The following is a 15097-nucleotide window of genomic DNA, read 5'->3' as shown; positions in this document are numbered from 1 at the left end:
AATTATGAAGCAATTGCTTTCGTGAGCCCTACAGGCATTTAAACACTCCCTCCCTTTCTCTCTCTCTCTCTCTTAATGATCTTCCACACTGGCAAGCCCAGGAAAGCACTGGTTCTACCACCTCTGCTTAGCAGTCAGGGCAGGAAGCCTCAAGAACCCAGGATAAAGGGAAATTCTGACGAGAACAGTGTGTTGAGCCATAGACAGCTATTTTCAAGGGAATGGAAAGAAGCAATCAATTCTCGACATGTACTCTCTCTACCTGATATTAAATGACATTTTGTCATTCCCCCCCCCTCCGAGTAAAAAAAACCAAACACAAGACTTTACAGCAACTGGCAGTCTAAAACCTCAGCTATATAAAAAACAAAACACACGGGAGCAATTTTCAAAAGTGCACAGGAATCACGATTTTATCTTAAGCATTTTTTTTTCTACTCGGAAGTAAGTCGTACGGAGCTCAATAAAACTCTTCTGAACAAGGGCTTGCATAGCAGCAAGCGCCTTTGGATTTGATTGGACTTGCTTCTGAGTAGGCATGCATAAGATCGGGCCGCTAGGCTCAGTAGGTTCAACTGAAATCAGAGGGATTTAGTTCAGTGCATATGATGAGGCTGTGTAAGCCACAGTTTTGTCAGTCATAAATGGAATATGGATCACCCTGTAGTCAGAGAGAGAATCATCAGAGAACCATAGAATTGGAAGGGACCCTGGAGTCATCTAATCCAACCCCCTGCAATGCAGGAATCTCAACATGTGGGGCCTCATCCAATCTGAAACCACACCGGCCCCTGCTTAGCTTTGCAAACATACTAGCAGTTTTATTGCTGCACCAGTAGGGTTCATCATACATAAACTCCTTTTAAAACCAAGTTGGCTGCAAGCCTTCCCCCAGGTGAATCTGTCAACTTCAGATTCTCAATTTTCCAACAGTAAACTCAGTTCTACATAAACTCAGTTTATGATAAATGTCCTTTTGGAAATTCATTGGCCTTTTTTGGTGACCAATTCTCCTAGTATACAGCACACAATTTTGTATGTAATTTCCTGTTATATACATGCCTTTGAAAGCAATCTTCCCCTAGCATATTTTGTATGTTATTTACACCAGCATATGCATTTTTATGTACATTGCTTGGCCAGAGAACCAACTGCGTTGCAAAATTCGGAACTGCCTCTTTTCTTAGTAAAGCTTCTAGGTGAATCCCTTTTTTAATCTTTGCAGCAACATGCCGGCTGCTTTGGTGGCATTTCTGCCGATCAAAGGGCTCGCGAAAGCACATAAGCCTTGATGAATATAAAGTAAAACAACTTAAGTTGTCAAGCCTATTTATTTAATCAGATTTGGTTATCAGATTTATATCGTGCCCATTCACTAAGCGGTTTAGAGTGGTATACACGGGATCATATTACTGTATTCTCAGAAAAGACTGCTTGAGGAAAGTCAATCAGTGAATGTCATTGCTGAGCAGGGGTTTGGACTCTCTAGCTCATGGGTAGGCAAACTAAGCCCCAGGGGCCGCATCCGGCCCAATCACCTTCTAAATCCGGTCCATGGACGGTCCGGGAATCAGCGTGTTTTTACATGAGTAGAATGCGTGCTTTTATTTAAAATGCATCTCTGGGTTATTTGTGGGGAATAGGAATTCATTCATTTTTTCCCCTTCAAAATATAGTCTGGCCCCCCACAAAGTCTGAAGGACAGTGGACCGGCCCCCTGCTGAAATTTTTGCTGACCCCTGCTCTAGCTGAAACCCAGGCCTTTTAATTTCCAAGTACAAAATTTGTAATTTTGGTGAGATATAACCCACCTAAGATTGTGCAAATATTCATCTTTTACAATCCAGCTCAGGTCATTGTCTCCTTGGCTTTGTCTGCTTCCGTACTGACCCACCCCATCGGGTTGTGAAGATGATGCTCAAACTAGCCAAGAATAGAGATATTTGTCTGAGGGCTTATCCAAACTTCCTGCTTTGTCCTGGGAAAAGCTGCTCTTTAGAGCTCAATTGGAGCAAATAGCAATTTGAATTTTCTCCAGATCGACATTTGCTCCAATTTAGAGCTGAAGTGTGGGTTTTCCCTGGGAAAGGAACGTGGAAAGGGAGAAACCACTTGGGTGTCAAGCAGGAAATCTCTCATACCTGTACTTTCTAGGCATAGACAAGTGAAAGTATGGACCAGCCCTCAGTCAGCACAAAAGGAGGTATGTTTTATGCCCCCGACCCCTTCCAACCCAGTTTCTTCCCTGCCACTATTGAGGACTAGGGGAGCTGCCGCCACCTTGCTACTGCAGCAAAGCCATTAGCGGCACTCCTACAGGGCTCTCTGGCAGTGGATCAGCCACACTCTGGGAGGGTCCTTCTTCAGAGTGGCGCATATTGAGAGGGGCAGCCCCAGGGAGTGTCTGTGCTGCTGCCGCTTTGCAAATGAGGAAATATTGCTGTTAAACTTTACAAGATTGACAGTTTCCTGCTGTTGAAGTTGCAAGGGTATTTTCTACCACTGTGGCAAAGTGGAAGCAGAGCAAGCACTCTCCTACCCTGCCATGCCCTGGGAAGACCCTATGTTCCCCTGGGTCCTTCATCAGAGCAAAACCTGGTTGTATGTAATGCTCTTGAGAGCCTCAGCATGACCACAGCTGCTGCACAGGGGGGCAGCATCAACTCTCCCTCAAATAGCATCATTACTTGTGCCAGCCCTTTTCTGCTCTATTCCTGCCCATCTAAACATGGTTGCTGCTTCCTCTGCTTTCTTGGCTTAACTATAAAAAGGTAAAGGGACCCCTGACCATTAGGTCCAGTCATGGCCGACTCTGGGGTTGCGGCGCTCATCTCGCTTTACTGGCCGAGGGAGCTGGCGTACAGCTTCCGGGTCATGCGGCCAGCCTGACTAAGCTGCTTCTGGTGAACCAGAGCAGTGCACAGAAACACCGTTTACCTTCCCACTGGAGCGGTACCTATTTATCTACTTGCACTTTGACATGCTTTCGGACTGCTAGGTTGGCAGGAGCAGGGACCGAGCAATGGGAGCTCACCCCGTTGCAGGGATTCGAACCGCCAACCTTCTGATCGGCAAGTCCTAGGCTCTGTGGTTTAACCCACACCGCGTCCCTGGCTTAATCTTTGCAGCAACATGGCTTAACCATATGGACGATCAAATCAGGTTTCATGTAGTGAATGGGACAGTATTCCTCTCAATCAGCTTTAGCTATGCGATGACCTCACTGAGGACACAGCTGTAAATGAATAAGCAGTTCCGTAAGGGATGCTGAGAAGGAATGACTAAAGGGAATCCTTTCTTTGGCAGAAAACGTGAAGAAGAAGAAAAAAGTTAAGAGGAGCTTCTGCTCAACTCTGGGGCAAGTTAGCACAGTAATTCAAAATGTTCTGTGAAAACCGAAGCTCTCCATTTCAAGTTGCTTCTAGCAACAGTGGATTCAGCAGCAATCCTATGATCATTTACGTAGCAAGTTCCACTGCACTCAACGTGGCTGTATCCTGAGTAGACCTGTACAGGACTGCATTGCACACGTAATGTTCTGCTTGCCTACATGCATTTTTGTAAAAAGAGAGAGAGAAGAGCGTAGATTATGGCTCATACATGATCTCTCCTCCCCTTTGCTATCACGTAAGCCATCTCCTTTGTGATAATCTAATATCTCTATAGCAACTACACCAATTACTTACATAGGAGAATAACATCAGGGAAGTATATTTTTGGATGTCGTTTAATGTGTAATTTAGCAGCAGGAAACAAAAAGGCGAGCCACCTCCATGCCAGCAAGTGCTTTAAGACCTACAAACCAGAATCTGAAGATGTCTGATTTAACCTTTGTTTCACACTTGTGCCAATCTCTTTTAATAATTATTTTCAACGCCACACATTTTCTCAACACAATGTTTGATTTGCTTTTTCGATGCAATAACTGCTCTAAGTGAGTTCTGATTCCGCCCCCCCCCATCCTGAGATCAATCTGATATAAGCCAGGTTATAAATATTTCAATTAATAAATAAAATAAATATACGAAACCTGCTCTGCTTCAGCACATTTGAAAAGCTGTACATAATGCTCAGATCGCTGTATCTATGCAACTATATGTCTGGTGGTTTATAGGGTTGTTTCACGTATTTTAAGCTACTTATGCAAGATGATGATCCTGTTTTATAAAAAAATAAAAAAAATGTGACTTTACTGACATGGGCCCATTTAGAGCCCTGCAGCTACATTGGTGCAAGGGAGCTCCATGCATGCAACATAAATTACTATTCGTCTCCTATCCCCTCCAGCCCGCCCCCATTCAACTTCAAAATTAGCTCCAGAGGGTTGGGGGATCCTCAAGAGCAGATGAGGGCAAGGGGTGGGGAGAGAGAAAAAACCAGGAGTACCATTGTGCCAATGGAATCCCCTTGGTACAGCATTGGACCCAACCTCTGGGGATTCTAATGGATAGTCAGCATTCATAATTCATTTCATTATAGCTGTGACATAAAAATAGGCAATCTGGGGTAAAGCGTCCCTGGTTCAGTTTGAGAGAGAGAGAACCATCCCATGTTTCCAGTAAGGTAAAAAAGGTAAAGGACCCCTGGACAGTTAAGTCCAGTCAAAGGCAACTATGGTGTTGCGGCGCTCATCTCGCTTTCAGGCCAAGGGAGCCGGCGTTTGTCCACAGACAGTTTTCCGGGTCATGTGGCCAGCATGACTAAACCGCTTCTGGTGCACGGAGGACCGTGATGAGTGCCAGAGCGCATGGAAACACCCTTTACCTTCCTGCCACAGTGGTACCTATTTATCTACTTGCACTGGCGTGCTTTTGAACTGCTAGGCTGGCAGGAGCTGGGACAGAGCAACGGGAGCTCACCCTGCTGCGGGGATTCGAACCGCCAACCTTCTGATCAGCAAGCCCAAGAGGCTCAGTAGTTTAGACCACAGCGCCACCCGCATCCCTACCATGTTTCTAGTACTTAGGCGGCGATGGGAAGGGAAATTGATTTGGTTCACCCTAAGCTGCACTTCCTGAAACAATTCACTAAGTCAAATTCAGCTACTTCTCCAGACTTTGTCACCCACTTATCTAACCAAATATATACAAAGAAGTTTATATTAAGGGGGCAAAGCGGGGAGGGGTAACACGCATATAACAGTAAAAAACCAAAAAATGCACCAAATTAGAGAAAACTGCAAAATGGGTATATTAGGCAAAAGTAAAAGGAGGTAAGAGGGGCGCGGGTGGCGCTGTGGGTTAAACCACAGAGCCTAGGACTTGCTGATCAGAAGGTTGGCGGTTCGAATCCCCACCACAGGGTGAGCTCCCGCTCCTCAGTCCCTGCTCCTGCCAACCTAGCAGTTCAAAAGCACATCAAAGTGCAAGTAGATAAATAGGTACCGCTCCAGCGGGAAGGTAAACGGCGTTTCTGTGCGCTGCTCTGGTTTGCCAGAAGCGACTTAGTCATGCTGGATACATGACCTGGAAGCTGTCTGTGGACAAACGCCGGCTCCCTCGGCTTATAGAGCGAGATGAGCGTGCAACCCCAGAGTCGGTCACGACTGGACCTAATGGTCGGGGTCCCTTTACCTTTTTAAAAGGAGGTAAAATCAAGTAAAAGTGAATTTAAAAATGGCATGCAAGACAGAAATGCTAAAATTATCATCTAGTGATATTGTAAGAATAACAGGTCCTACCACACCCCAGCATTCATTACAGTAGTAGCAGCTGGCACCTCAGTTCATGACTGGGAATGAAATAACAGAGCCCTCTGGGCCACATCAATGACTGTTTTTTGAAAATTCCCCCTGTTTCAGAAGTGGCTTGTCAGGCAGCGCAGAGCTGCTAATTTTTGAGAAATGCAACCCCACCTAATTCTTTACATGTTTTTCTTGGATCCCATCCACTTTCTGCCATAAACCATTGGCCCTTCTGGAAGAAACTTTACTGCAATCTCTTCATCAGAGACCAAAGAGTTGATCCCACAAGTGAACCCAAGCTGTGAAAACGATCAAAGAGGTGGTGTGTCAAGCAAATGTCTGTTTCTATGCTATCCCTCCACTCCCCCACCCCCAGTTTTGAAGTGAAATGCAGCAATTTCAAGCTCACAGTCCTCTCATTCGTTCACATGATTGGCACCAGGAACTCCCTATGGGAACTCATGAGATTGATGCTTCGCTGGAACCAGAGCCCTGAGTGATCCTAACACAAGCTTAAGACAAGCCTGCTAGGTTTAAGCATTACCTTGCACAGTGCCTTAAACAAAGCACATTGCAAAGCAGAAGACACCAAAACCTGAAGGACAGCACAAGTTTTCAAGGTGAGGCTGCAGAGAGTGATGGATAGCAGCAAATGGATTATTTACAGTGATTTGGGGTCCAGTCGGGCAGCCACTGATAAATGTGGCCATCCATAGCAGAGAGAGAAATGCCAGTGGCCTTCGCTGTTCGCCGTCACTAGAACGATAAAACCTTGGTTTTCTGTTCAAGAAACTCCCTGCATGAATATGGATTAGGGAGGCTCAACTACAGCTATGGGAAATAAAAAACACCATACGGCAAGGATGTAAACAGAATGCAATTAAGCTTCAGTGCGGTTTGGGGATGAAGGGAGCGGATAGCTTGTGATTTATTTATTTTTATGTAGTGTTCAAAGTGTGGCCCTTTGGAGCCAGAAAAAAAGGTTTACCTCCTTTAAACAGCCTCCTCAAATCCCTCCGATCCTGTTTATGTTGGACTGGGTACTTAAAAGGCAACATCCAAATATTTTAAATTATAATATCTTAAAATATGGCAAGGCTCATCCTCAATTGGCTTACAATCATTTCCCCCCCCCTATCATGCAAACCTTGAAGGAATTTCCTTGCCTCTTAAGCATGCTGGAACTACGGACAAAGGAAGCTGATTGATGGATAATTATCTACAGCAAGAAATTCTTTGCATCAAGCTGTCAGGTGCTTAGAAATAACAATCACCTGGAAAGTTTGGGGGTGGGGTGAAAAGCATTTGCCTGCTATGACTTGGATCTTATTTTTTGAGGGATGAGACAAGCTATTTTTTTCTGTACTGAAAGCTGGCTGGATTTTGAGATGGCTGAACAGATGTAGTTACACAATTGTTAAGTACCCCACTACTACCAGCTCAACATATGTATTAAATAAACAGAAGATGGTACAAGTCTCCAGTCCTCTTTCCTCCAAAGAGGACTGCCTTAAGAAAACTGTCTCTTATCAACTCCCATGAGGGCTCCTGCCACTGAAAAACAATGGACTTGGCCACTTCCACCTCACATGTACCATATTTTTCACTCTATAGGATGCACCCGACCATAGGCCGCACCTTGTTTTAGAGGGGGAGAACAAGAAAAAAAATTCTCCCCCTCTCTGCGCAGCACCCCTTCAGCGAAGTGGGAAGAGAAACGGAGTCCCTTCCATTTCTCCTCCCGCTTCACTGAAGGGGCGCTGCACAGCTCTCCCTCTCTGCTGAAGCCAGGAGAGTCTTGCTCTCCCGGCTTCAGCAAAAGGAACCCAAAGCCTTTGGAGCTCAGCGCGAGTTCCCACTGTGCTCCAAAGGCTTCAAGCGGCTATTCCTGAAGCCTGGAGAGTGAGAGGGGTTGGTGCACACCGACCCCTCTCGCTCTCCAGGCTTCAGCGAAAGCAACACGAAGCCTCCGGAGCGTGGAGGGAGCGCTCCCTCTGCGCTTTGGAGGCTTTGCGTTGCTATTGCTGAAGCCAAGGAGCCTGCATTCGCTCCATAGGATGCACACACATTTCCCCTTAATTTTTGGAGGGGAAAAAGTGTGTCCTATAGAGCAAAAAATACGGTTTATAACCAGCACCCCAAACACAGCCTCTCTCAACATTTCCTTCTTCCATGCCTTCACAACTGATGGTTTCATAAGTAAGTGCCATATAGCTCCACAAATCTTCCCAGCATTTAGCCTATTAAATTCAAAGTTGCCACAATCTCTGACCCCTCATTCCAATCTCAATCTGCAGCGAGAGTGAGTAACAATTCCATCAGTAGAAATACGATTGCTTATTCCACCAGCTCATACCATCCCAAAATTGTCCCGTACACCCCAAGTCAACTGCCCAGTGATCACCATATAACCAACAGTCATCTAGACCAACCTTTATTTTACTGAGAAAGCAATATCCTTACTAGGCTATTGTCTAGAGGAGTTTAATAGGGCCAGAGGGAGCTGAAGGGTGTTACCTTATAGATATCCAGGAATCCACACTGATGGTCAAATCGCGTGTAGAGCTCGTTGAGCATGCTGATCACCTGCATGGGAGTGCACTGGGCGCAGACCGCCGTGAAGCCAACTATGTCAGAAAAGAGCATGGTGACATCGTCAAACTTCCTGGCCTGAACTTGCTGCCCTTGCCACAGCTGCTGAGCCACTTCTTCCGGGAAGATGGAAATAAGGAGATCCACCGTTTTCTTCTTCTCTTCTTCCAGGGCTTGATGGGTTTGTTCCAGCGTTGCCTTCAGCTTGTCCATCCGTTTCTTCAAGCCGTCCTGGGCTTTGGCCTGCTCCCCAACGAGGATGACGTCGCGGGTGGCATCGTGAATTGGTATGTCTGAAAGGTGGAGGCCTCGGCCCATGAGCTCATCCAGCTTGTCCACACAAGGAGAGCCCAAAAACAAAATGGAGTTTGATTCCGGGACGTGAATCATTTGTCCTTTGATTTCCATCACCTGCAAAGTACACAAATGTAGTAATAATATATATCTATATCTCAAAGTTTATGGAGTAATACACACAGTGACTTGCGATCTCGATCATACACAGTCTGTAGTCCGCTGGCAGTAGGAGTACAATATGGGCATGTCTTTAAGTTAACAACTTACATTAAAAACCTGACAGTACCAAATTATTCACCAAAGCCAGACTAAATGTCTTTCCTTCTGCAGTGTTGGATGGCAGGTTGAGAGGAGTTCCCTACCAGGACAGACTTTGCTCGTGTGCTCAAGACATCGATTCTATAAAACATATTTTGCTGCACTGTGCGAAATATGAGCAAGCCAGGGCTGAACTGATATTACCCTTGCTGGTACCTTTCCCGGGAAAATCAGAGGCTCACTATGTCAGGTTCCTATTGGAAGACCAGACAAACGCTAGAACATTAGCAGTTTTTATCGGTGGTTGCAAGAACCAATGATCCCTATCTTTAAGTCTGAACAAAATGCTTGTTTAACCTGGAGGTAGGCTGTCTGAATTGTGCATTGCTTTGTAACGATTTGTTGGGTCTCTGGACCATAATAAAGATTGATTGATTGATTGATTGATTGATATATATATATATACATATTAGCAATTATGCATGGCTAGAAATCTCAAAGCAAGCTTTCAAACCTGTCAAAGGTCCAAAGGAGAATTTTAAGGCGCTTCCTAAGATGCACAGAACTACAGTTACAAAGTACCTTCGGAGGTCATCAAATCCCTGCTCAGTGCAGGATGGAATTGCAGAATCCCTGACAGATGAACATCCAAGCATCTACTTAAATACCTCCAGAGAAGAAGAGTCCACCACCCAACCAGCCACTGTTTGGGAGGGCTCTATTTCCAAGGTTCATCTTATAACATTAACACCAGGTAATACATATAAACATCAGCTTACAGGTTCAACTAATTAGCCCATTATACATTCTCTGTATATCTAAAGTCTGTACAGTCGTACCTTGGTTCTCGAATGGAATCCATTCCGGAAGTGTGTTTGACTTCCAAAACGTTCAGAAACCAAGGCACGGCTTGCAGCCAATCTGAAGCCATGGAAGCCATGTGGGACATTCAGGTTCCAAAGAGTGTTCGCAAACCGGAACACGCACTTCCTGGTTTGCGGCGTTCAAGGGCAAAAACGTTCAATTCGCAAGGCATTCAGGACCCAAGGTACGACTGTATATAGATCTTCCTGGTAGCTAATTCTCAGGACTACTGACAATGCTCAAGAATACTGATATATTACACCAGAAGACAACCCCCCCCAAAAAAAAAAATAAACAAGGAAAACACAGAGAAAGAAAATACACAATGAAAATTGCAGATTAAGTAGGGATTCTATCAAAAGTTGCAAGGGAATTAATAAGTTTTTGTAAGTTTTTTTTTAATGTAAAGATGTAGTTAGAGAGAGATGTGCTAGGCCACAGGGTCACCCCGAAAGCGCAATTGCCTGCTGACTGAAAGTGGGATCCCCAGATGGAGGGCTGATTCACACACTGTCCTCCTAATCCCATCTGCTGGGAGTAAAGAGCATATCCAGCATAACTGCATGTAGGTGGTCCTGGATGTAGCAGCTGTTGGTACACCAAGATACTAAAATGCTCACCTCATTTTTATTTTAAAAACCATATCGTACATGATCTGTAAATAAGTTGAAAAGGGCACATCAGGAGAACGTTTAAACTCTGCAGAACAGAAGAATCTTGCTCAGCAGTTTGCAATCTGGGTTTTGATGTCTCTCCCATGCTTACTCGTGTTTTGTTGCTTCATGCAGAAAAACTGCTACTCCTTTAAAAGATTTTTGCATTCATTTGGTTTTGATAACATACATCTAGGATTCAGTTATCGGCATGCCGCTGCAAAGTCCATGGCAGACACTCACTAATAGGATGTTGGAGGAGAAACCTGGCCAGCCCTGTTCATGTGCCAAAGGGTATTAGTATTATACTAATTAGTATTCGTATTATCAGTATTATACTAATACTAATTAGTATAGAGCCCCATGGACTGCAAGAAGATCAAACCTATCCATTCTGAAGGAAATCAGCCCTGAGTGCTCACTGGAAGGACAGATCCTGAAGCTAAAAGACTCCAATACTTTGGCCACCTAATGAGAAGAAAAGACTCCCTGGAAAAGACCCTGATGCTGGGAAAGATGGAGGGCAGAAGGAGAAGGGGATGACAGAGGACGGGATGGCTGGACAGTGTTCTCGAAACTACCACCATGAGTTTGACCAAACTGCAGGAGGCAGTGGAAGACAGGAGTCCCTGGTGTGCTCTGGTCCATGGGGTCACAAAGAGTCAGACACGACTAAACGACTAAACAACAACAACAACAACAATTATCAGTATTATTTTACTTAATGCAGTATTAACATGATTTATGTATTTATTTTTTAGCTGCCACTCTTCTGCTTATTATTATTATTACAACTTCAGTGTGCAAGCTATGGAACAGCGTAAGAGAAACAAGCTGTAAAAAAAGGGTAGTCTTCCCCGTACACAAACATATTTTTAATAATAAATTTAGTTGTGTCATAAAAGTTGCTCTTGCAACATCTTCTGTCAACCTGGAACAAGAGATCTTATTAACTCTGGTAACTGTGAACATTTGCTCCACAAGAGTTTGTCCTCACAGGGTTTTTTTCTGGTTCTTGACTATAACACTGCAAAATTGTTCCCAGCATGAAATCAAATCCCAAAGGACTGAGAGGCTCACAAAAAAATAATTCAGGGAAAAGGGAATCAAATAGAAAGAGACAAATTTCAAAGTGTGATGGGGGGATACAATCATTTAAATTCTTGAGACGTTCACAAAGTTAACTTGTTCAATTATATTGGGGAGGAACCTTCATATTTAGAAAATACCTTGTTAGGCAGTTCACTATAAACATGTGTAGGACTGCTTTGTCACAACATTCTGGAATTATTATGATTTAAATGTCTTACGTCGACTCCTAAACTGCTGGGTAGATATGGACCCAGTGAATTACCTCTCCTCCTACTCTGAGACCAATGTAAGGTCAAGGAGGAAATGAGTTCGTCTCTCCCAATAAAGAGCAACTGCTTAAATCTCTTAAGTGATGGTGGAGCAACCATTTAAGGCAGGGATGGATAACTGCAACCCCCATGCACTCAATATAGCCCTGAAAATTATTTTGGGGCCTTGGGACTCTCTCTCTCTCTCTCCCCCTCTTCCTTAGCCACACAACTTTTCTCTAGGCCTCAGACCTCACCATTCCCACTTCACAGCCCGGCTGTAATGTGCACTTGAACTCTGATAATACCTCTTGCTCTCCTTGCTGGAGGTTACAGAGCTCTGGATGTATTGGAAATAGCCTACTGTTGAAAAAATAAAATTCATTGCTCCATCTACTTTGGCTGCACCCGGAAGGTTGTCCAACCCAAATGTGGCCACCAGAAGGTTGCTCTGATGGAAACATGGTCCTCAGGCTGAAAAAGGTCCGTCCCAGCTTCAAGTAATTTTATGTGCCTTGTGAGAACAAGCCTTTCATTTGATGCCAACGTGTTTTATCTTCCAGCCTTCTCTAGCATCAGGTCCTGGTTTTCAAACATTTGCAGTCCTCATCCTTGCAACCACGTAATAACCTCACCCCTAATTTGAGAGTAAGCAATAGCTGACCTTCGGTGTATGTTAAGCTCCATCTAAACTTATTACTAATAACAGTTGTTAAGATAGCACTACAGGGTATTTTCATCGTGCCCTTTGCACACATTATATCTGTAAGCATCCGAAATGGGCATCTCTAGCTTGACACATTGAGTCATTTGTATGGAAAATTGCTCTTTGCTTTTAAATTTGTTCTTAACGTATTTTAAATTGTTGTACCCTGCCCTAGCATCTTAGGGTAAAAGGTGGCTAACCAATCAATCATCATCAGCTTGGACTCAGATACAGCATGAAGGAGGAATTCATAGGAGATAGCTTTGACAATCCTAGAGCCTTGGGTCTAAATATAGTCCAAACTCGGGGGACCAGGAGTAGGATTCATGATAGGAGTTCATGATAGGAGACTTTCACTTCTACCTCCAAGGATATTACAGCCCTATATATTAAATACGATAATCCCTTAAAAGCCCGACACTACACCAAGCATGATAGAGCTGAATAGGGACTCCCATGAAACCCTACAGCAGATATTGGGAACCTAGGGAACCTGTAGACCTCCAGAAGTTGTTGGACCACAGTTCCCATCATTCCTGACCACTGGCCATCCTGGCTTTGGCTGATGACAGTTCAACAATATCTGTAGGTAGGGATGAACAAATCTGCTAGTGTGGCAGAACTGTTAGAGTAATGGACTAGGACCTGGGAAGTCAGAGTTCAAATCCCCACTCATCACTCGCTGGGTGACCTTGGGCCAGTCACTGCATCTCAGCCTACCCTACCTCACAAGGTTGTTGTGAGGATTAAATGAAGACACACAGAACCATGTGCACCACCTTGAGGTCCTTGGAGAAAAAATGTGGGATATAAATGCAATAAATTGTAATTTTGGTTTCTCTCAGTTTCTAATTTTTCTAGTCTAAAGTCCAGTTCTCCACATTTCCATGTCAGTTTGCAAGTATTTTCTTGAATCCTCATGAAAACTCCCCAGCTTTTTAGTGTGATTTTTCTCCTAATATACACGTTCATGTGTAATTTTGCCCTATATGCACATTTTTTTTCAATTTCACTTAAAACAATGCATTTTTTTTCACCAATCTATACATTTTTGTGTACAATCAATCGTAGCATATTTATTTTTGTATTCATCCCCTGCCTGGAGTACTACATTGTAAAATATGGAGAAGAGCAAATTAGGAAGGACGGCTATGTTGCCATTCCCTTGCAAACTAGGGAGGCACCCCTTTAAATACAAACTAAATCACATTTCTCCCCACTGCTACCTGGAAGGCACTATGCTATCTTGGCCCTAGAAGACTGTTTATGTGTTAAAACCCAGTAACATACCTGAACATTGCAATAAACATGGCAACAGAGCTAAGCAGCAGTTTTGATCCTATGATTAGGACCTTGTGCAGTGAGCTTAATAGGGGGGGCATAAAGATTCTTGGTGGTCTCTCCCCCACCCCACCATAAAAAGGTGTCACCTTTTGTCTGATCTTCCCCCATTTGAGCTTCCAGCCGAGTGAACTGTCAAGAGACATCATTCCTCGCCACAGAAAAGCTACCGTTACAAATTTCAAGTTATTTATAGAAGTCTCCAGGGTGTTATGCAATGTGCAACAGCCTTCCAACCCCCAAGACAGCAAATTTAGCCTTTTTGATTTATCTGCGATGCAAGAGAACAGCGTCAGGAAGGCAAACAGCTGTTATTAAGGGAGAGGGAGGAGACATACGGGATTGATAAACGTCAGCCAATTTGCTGTGAAAAGAAGATAAACGCGGAAGATAAAAGAACACACCCATTAAAGTACCGCAGAGCCAATTAGCCGACAAAGGTTGCCTTCCCGGTGATGCAGCACCCACAAAACAGACCCCTGCTTGGCTTTCTGAAAATGGATTTTCAAGCAGGGGTTCTGAAAAGATGCAGGCCCCTTATCGTGTTTCAGAGCACGGAATACGGCATCTAATAAAGAATGCAGCAGCTTGAGCACATTCATGAGAACCTCGAGGCTGAATAAGACATTAGTCCAAATACAGGAGCTATTTCCCAACTCTTCATGTAATAAGGAAAAAAGAACTGCCTGCCTGGATCATATACACTTGGGGGAGAATGAAGAGGTGGCGTATCACTTCAGCTAGAAGAGGGATGCTGAAATAAAATAAAATAAAATAAAATAAATAAAATAACAATCGCTCTCAACAACAAAAATAGCACAATAGGAGGGAGGGGGGAAATCTAACCTGACCCCTTCTCCTTGCTGTGATAGTTTTCCATTTGGAAACTTGGATTTATGGGATTTTTTAAAAAGATTAACTTTTTATATACACAATAATATTTTATTATAAAAATCTGATGGATGCCTGACTCTTTGTCGATGCCCTAATCTCAGTATGGTTTCATCTGCACCATTCATTTGAAGCACTTATACCACTTTAACAGCGATGGTTTCTGGGAACTGTAGCTCCAGGAGTTGTTTGGGATCAGTTCCCATGACTGTGACTCGAGGACATGGACAAGATGCTTGAGGGAGTTTGGTCAACCACATGTCTTATTGATCCTTGTCTAGAAAGCTAGGAGGACTGGGCTGATGGGGCAACTCCTGGAAGTAGCAAATGCTTTGCTGAGGGAGGCGATGTATCCATTTCGCTAGGACATTCACTGTGGTTGCTTTCACATTTTTCTAGGGCGGTAACACCACTTGCTCTCTCGTTTACCCCTGAGAACCCAGTATCTCCCAACCCATTGCATTCCTGTCCC

General features: G+C 44.0%; 1 protein-coding gene across 6 annotated transcripts in view; it reads right to left on the bottom strand.

Annotated features, from left to right (window-relative positions):
- The window catches only part of GUCY1A2 (guanylate cyclase 1 soluble subunit alpha 2), a 503968-nt gene that overhangs the window by 413455 nt on the left and 75416 nt on the right, over positions 1-15097 (bottom strand). For all 6 annotated transcript variants that reach the window (XR_014008981.1, XR_014008982.1, XR_014008983.1 and 3 more), the window contains exon 5: positions 8201-8686. Coding sequence is in view for 2 of the 6 variants with exons in the window: in XM_081197649.1 (XP_081053775.1) it covers positions 8201-8686 (486 nt within the window). In the remaining 4 variants the exon portion in view is untranslated. The remainder of the gene's footprint in view (positions 1-8200; positions 8687-15097) is intronic.

Source organism: Podarcis bocagei (assembly GCF_964188305.1).
Source record: "Podarcis bocagei genome assembly, chromosome: 6".
NCBI classification, from domain to species: domain Eukaryota; kingdom Metazoa; phylum Chordata; class Lepidosauria; order Squamata; family Lacertidae; genus Podarcis; species Podarcis bocagei.
Note: the sequence above shows the minus strand (reverse complement) of the source record. Positions and strands in the feature narration are given on the sequence as shown.